This window comes from Apis dorsata, unplaced genomic scaffold (genome assembly GCF_000469605.1).
Source record: "Apis dorsata unplaced genomic scaffold, Apis dorsata 1.3 scaffold_924, whole genome shotgun sequence".
NCBI lineage: Eukaryota > Metazoa > Arthropoda > Insecta > Hymenoptera > Apidae > Apis > Apis dorsata.
Window position 1 is genome coordinate 4,502 of NW_006264035.1, and position 6,998 is coordinate 11,499.

Sequence of the window (6,998 nt, forward strand, 5' to 3'; positions counted from 1 at the left end):
ATATATATAATATATAATAATATATATATCTATATATTAAAAGTATATAAAATATATCAACATTAGACATATACAATATATGAGTTTAACTCTATAATATTAAAATATTATTTATGATATAATATAATAATAACTATATCTAATAATATATAATATATTTATCATATATTTAATCCAAAATAAAAAATATATATTTTTTTAATCATATAAATTTATATTTAGATTTCATTTTCTTATTTTTATTTTATATATATATATAGACATAAATATAAATATTCGCATTCTAAAATTAGAATATATCGTAATTATTAATTATTATTTTTTTTTAAATAATTGATTCCTTTTTTCAAGACATCGATGAATGTCAAGCTGGACACATCTGTAGAGAAGCAGATGAAATTTGTCACAACATCAGAGGTAGCTATCGTTGTAATAAAATAAAATGTCCCAACGGATATCACCGTGATCATGAAAGAAAAAAGTAAGTCTATTTTTTTGAAAATATAATAAAATAATAAGAAATATTATCCTTGAAAATAACTTGCATAACTTATCATACTTAAAATAATTTGCATTCGTAAAATAAAATAAGAAACATATTCTTAAAATAAAGTTAGTAAAAATATATATAAAAGATATATACAAAATATTAATATATTCATTTAAAATATTTTTGAAAAATCGACTCTTAGATATAGTTTAATAAAACAAGCAAAAATTAATATACAAAAATATTGATTGAGGCTTATTTATTATATAAGTTACTAAGTTAGCAATTTATGTTTGCATTATGGTTGCATTTGAAGAGAAACAAAGATACAATAAAATTTTTATTCTATCTTTGTTACACCACTTTATTTAAAAAACATATAATTATATATTCGACACTGATTAGAAATTATCAGATTAAAAATCGAAAAGAATTTCCAATGGCGGATATTGATTTTTTATAAGTACAAAAAACAATTGTAAAATATCAAAAAATGCAACAAAATGCAAACAAAATTCAAAATAATTATACATATTGATAACAATAGTTATATTAAATGCGTAAACAAAAGAAAAGCTGATTACATCAAAAATTTTCTTTCATTTTTTATATTTTCTAAAAAAATTTAAATTGTTTTCGTCAATTCCATAGAATAAAAAATGTCTATAATACATATACGTTATTGATCTCAAATGTGTTAATAAATAATAAAAAGTTTTCTAGAAATTGATTTTCAAAAGATTCTATGAATATAATAATATACTTATTCGTCAAAATATTTAATTAGAATATTTTATAAAGACATTTATAAAAATACTAGTATATTTGAATATGTTATAGTATCGCAAACAAAATTTTGCTAAATTTCAAGGACTTTTTGGATTTTGAATGATTATTTTTCATGAAATGAAATAGATTTTAAAATGCTTTAAACGTTATTAATATAACAATTTAAAAAAATAAAGCAAATCTTAGACAATCAAATTAATTAATGATTAACCAATGATTAAAATTTATAATATCAAATTTTACAAATTAATAAATTATTTAGACATTGATGATTCATGAAGAATCATCTAATATTAATTGATTTCATGTTTTCGCGGAAAATCACTATGATATGTTTATTACGAAAATTCTTGAACTATTTTTTGTTCTTTATTTTAAAAATCATTTTCATTTCCATGAAAGATGATTATGATTTTCGACTTTAGCAAACATTAGAAAATCTTTGAAATGATAAATTTCAGTTTAAAAATCTTGCTTAAACGATACTATAGTATAATCATAATTAAATCAATTAATTATCGCATAAACTAATTATGTTATAATAAATTATTGAAATTTTAGCCGATGTGTGAGATCATGGCCATGTCATATCAACGATCATGCTTGCATTAGACAACCATCGCATTACTCATATAATTTCATCACTCTTGTAAGCATGTTACCGGTTATGCCAAACAGACCGGAAGAACTATTTAAAATGAAAGGATATCACCTGCCAGGCTCTGCGATACAATTCAGTATGGCGTTCTTGGAAGCACGTGCACCACCTGGAATACAACGAGCCACAGAATCGTGTTTCGCATTGAAAAAGCCTGAACCCACACAAGCTGTTTTAGTAATGACACAAAGTATTCAAGGTCCTCAAGAAATCGAGCTCGATTTAAATATGGAGGTTTATCATAATGCACATTTTGCCGGAAGTGCAATAGCAAAAATTTTGATTTTTGTTTCTCAATACGAATTTTAATAAATTCTTATGAAACATGAATGAAGAAATATTTAAAGAAATATTTGAATTAACATTTGTTCTTTATATTAAATTTTTAATATAATTTTAACGAATTTGCGAATATTTTATTTTAATTATTTTGTAAAATAATCTTTTATTATTCATTCACATTTCAAATATTAAGTTGTTGAAAAAAAATAAAATAAATAATAATAATAATTGAGTTTTTGATAAAAATTTCAATTTTTTTATAGCTTTATTCACAATAATATTAATCAAAATATTTTGAACATAAATAAGTAATCATGATTTTGAAAAAGAATCTTTAATCTATCTTTTGTCAATAATATTTTGTTTTATTTTTAATATTCGTATTATATTCTTTAATTTTTTATTTACAATAATAGAATACAATAATACAATAATTATCTATTTTTTTAATGTTAGTTTTTCGAAAAATACATATATATAATAATAATATTGTATTTGATTAATTTCAAATTGTTATAAATATTATTTAATTACTAAATTATTAAATTCAAAACATTTAATTATTAATTTCTAAATGATTTTATATTGCGAAATCAAATATTTCATAATCAAAAATAACAAAAAATAATTATGTAATATAGAACATTATTCGATAAATTCGTTTAGATAAACGATACTTCGAATAATTGATCAAGAAAAACGAAATTTATTAATGCTATGAAATAATTAAAAATTAAAATTTTCAAATTTTCATGCATGTTTACTTTTATTTATGTATTGTAAAAAATAAATTAATCATTTTTAAATATCATTTCAGGATATGTATTTCAAAATGCAAATATATTCTAAATTAAATATTCATTCTCTATTCAGATAATCACTTATTTGAATAATTAACATTTTACAAAATATAATTATAAATATTCTGATCCATATTTAAGAAATATATTTACGATTTTATTATATCATTTAAATGAAATTTCATATGATTAATAAGATTTTATAATCTCTTTAAAGTAAAAGTATTTGCTATATCTGTAAACTATCACACTATAATTCTATCAAATTTTTTTTTCTTATTTTGTTGCATATATTGTAAGTATTTCTATTAAAAACTTATCATAAAATCTTTCAAATAGTATTTTTCCATATTTAATGTACAAAGAGAAACGTTAGGAATAGTTGTAAAAAAATAAAACGAATCATAACGAATAGAGCAATAATTATATTTTATATTTTGGATAAATAAGTCGATTTATATGTAGAATATAGAATATATTTGAATTTGTACACGTAAGAAGATGAAAAAAATCACATAAATCGTTTTAAATTAAATTTTCATTTATCTCTATTTTGTAAATGTGTATCAAAATCGTAATTCTGTAACATGCTTCAATAACGAAACGTTTGATTTCGTTGTATCTAATAATAAATCTATTGCTGATAATCATAATTTATATACATATTACAGCACTTTTTAAGAAAAATCTATTATATTCGATATATCTAGCTGTAAAAAAAAAAACAAAGATAACAATATTTTTAAAATTTCCACACATCTATCTATTATAATATAAGTGATTGAATACTTCAGCACAAAAGGAAATCATACTATATTAATTTACATATTTTTATATAATGAAGAAAATATAAAATATAGATCAAAAGTGATCTTGCTTAATTATTTTTCATTATTAATTTGACGATTAATAACTTTGATAAAAAGCATACAATTAAGGAAATCATTTATAATAAAAACTAAATATTTATTAAAAATGAAATAAGATTTTTGAGTGAAAGTATACATTATTGATTTTATAAATTCGGTATACATAGATATGATATATAAATATATTTGTATCTTTTTTGTTGCGTAAATAAATATTTGATTTCTTCCCTTTATAAAATGCATAACTTAATTTATCTTGAGATCTTCAACATTACGTAAGCAGTTGCACGAAACAACCGCAGCGTAGATTATGATATAAAATATTCATAAAAAAATAAAATAAAGTTAATAGAATATAATTCATATCGAAGCAATGATATATTATTTATATGGATATACAAATAATCATTAATAATAATTGTATTAATAATTAATATGATTATTTATAATGAATATTTATAATTATATCGATGCTTAAACGTTGATATTTATAATAAAAATGAAGATAATAATAATAATAATAATAATATTCTAATAATTAGAAATGATTTATTCAAAAGCTCGAAATCTCGAAGTATTTCGCAACTCAATAAGTCTTCTTTCTTTTGAAGCTTGAATTTTTTATTATTTTCGAAATTCTCGAAATTTATTTAAAAAATAATATAATTTGTAATAAACGTGTATCTAATAAAGTAATAATAATCGAATTTTAGAAAACCATTTTAAACAATTTCATAAATCTATTATATTAAGTTATAATATAAGAAAAATAAAATATAAAAAATTAATTTTTTGCTAGTTTATCAATTAATAAATTTAATAATTTTAGAAATTAAAATTTTAAGATTTTAGTTCTTGATAAAATAGAATATCTTTAAAAATGAAAGGAAAACAATATTCTAGATTTCGAGAATTTTGAGATTTCTAAGAATTTAAAACTCATATTTCGATTCATCAATAATTTTAATAACTTAATAATATTAATAATTTTAAATATGCACAGAAGAACCATTGATGTTATAAATTATTAAATGAAATGAATAATTGAAAAATAATTTAAAACAGTTTAAAAAGTAATTATAATAATTGAAAAGTAATTTAAAAAGTTTGGAAGTTGGATATTATAGATTTATGAAATATTAAAATTCAGAATGCACAATTATTTCTTCTTGAAGCAATTTAATCGAACAATAGAGTTTTAAAAAGTTTTAAAAAATATAATATGTATAATCTAAGCAAAAATTATTTTATAAATACAGATCCACAAGATCTGATCCAAATCAGAAATCGAAATCAAAAGTCCTTGTAAATGTGAATATATTTACAATTTGCTTATACATCTATACATAGGCATATTCGATTTACAGCATGGTAACGATTTGATCGAAGACTCATAAAATTTATTACTTTTAAACTTTTTAAAAGAAAATAATTCTTATTTTTAAAATCTATATAAACTTTTGACCTTTACCTACACTATCGAAATATAAATAAATTCTCAATAAACAATTAAATTCAAGTTTTAATTACTGGAAACACGATTTATCACAAGTATATATTCTGATAATGGTACGTAATGGTACGTCTGATAAATGATACATCTGGTAATAGTATTCTGGTACGAAAAATGGGGAAATGTGTGAATCTATTCATGTTACAATGTGTTACAAAGAAATTATTATGAGTTATTATTGAGTTGCAGTTGTAGAGATACTTTACGAAGACGTATTTTACACGTTTGCTTGTTAAAAATAATTATCTTTTTTCACATTGCCGTTCGTTTTTTTTATCCTATTATTATTAACATTACATGTGAGATCCTTGTTAATGAGTTTCTACAATAATAATAGATGCTTTCCATTCTTTGAATTCATTAAAATATTTTTATATTTTCCATATATCCACGAAAATTATTATTCTCTTAAATCGATGCTATATAATTTTTATCATATCTTTATATTTTTATTTATTCATTTCTTTTTCATTTATATGAAAGCCCTTAAAATTACTAAAATTTAATAAATTCTGCTATTTATATTATATTATATACGAACGAATGCTATATGAATATATTTTGCGTTAAAAATACTTAACAATATTAATCGAATTTTTAAGGAAAGCATCCACGGCAGACTTTATAAAGGAATTATCATTAATAATATTAATGCACAACGATATTAACAAGTATACTTATAATAATTATAATATATAATGGTAATATACAGAATGCGGTATAAAATTGCAACGATATATGAGTTAATTTTTAGAATATAACAAAAAAATTGTTTCAAATCGAAATTTATTAAGTGAGGAATTTATTAATATAAAAATCTTTTGAAAGTATCATATAATATTATAAATAATTTCAAGTATTATATGTTCAAGTAATTTTATTTGTAATATGTAATAATGATTATTGAATTAAAATAAACATACATTTAAATGGCAATAAATAAATGAATTGTATATCATAATTGAAATTAAATTATTATAAAATTATTACAGGATGTAATAATTAAAATAATATATGATATTATTCTTTTATTTAATTTAAAAAGAAGAAAAAAATAAAATAATGCTATTTGAAAAATAAAAAATAATTTTATAAAAAATAAAATAATTTTATTTTTTATAAAAAATATTTTCAAAAGTTTTCATATAAATAAAGTCGAATTTGAAAACATAAAAGGAAAATTTAGATTATAAATGGAAAATATTTTATCGAAGTTTTCGAATAATAAAACTTTAAAAATTAAATTCAACATATAAAGACTTTATAAAAGAATTAAACAAATTAATATCTAATTTTTAAATTCATTTGAACTCAAATCCTTAAAGTTAAACTCAAAATTTTGTGAAGTTTCAAAATTCTCGAAATTCAAAATGTTTATTATTTTTCTTTTTTTTTTTTCTTTTATTTTTCATCTAAATTTCGAGAGTTTCAAATCACAAGAATAGTTTTAAGATTTCGAATTTTCAAAAGTTAATACATTCCTAATTTTTTTTAATTGTAAAGATTTAAAGAAGGAAAAATTTATATATCTTATTTGTAATATTGGATTCAATTCCAATATTTGAAAGAAAAATGACAAATTATTCTTTCAAATTAA

The 6,998-nt window shown here is 19.3% G+C and overlaps 1 protein-coding gene across 1 annotated transcript in view; it reads left to right on the forward strand.

The window, feature by feature from the left end:
- Nucleotides 1-2,324, forward strand: part of LOC102675289 (fibulin-2-like) — a 6,054-nt gene extending 3,730 nt beyond the window's left edge. Inside the window, exons 4-5 of the mRNA XM_006623618.2 lie at nucleotides 352-481; nucleotides 1,841-2,324. Coding sequence (XP_006623681.1) covers nucleotides 352-481; nucleotides 1,841-2,246 — 536 coding nt within the window. The 3' untranslated portion in view covers nucleotides 2,247-2,324. The remainder of the gene's footprint in view (nucleotides 1-351; nucleotides 482-1,840) is intronic.
- Nucleotides 2,325-6,998: the final 4,674 nt, after the last annotated feature.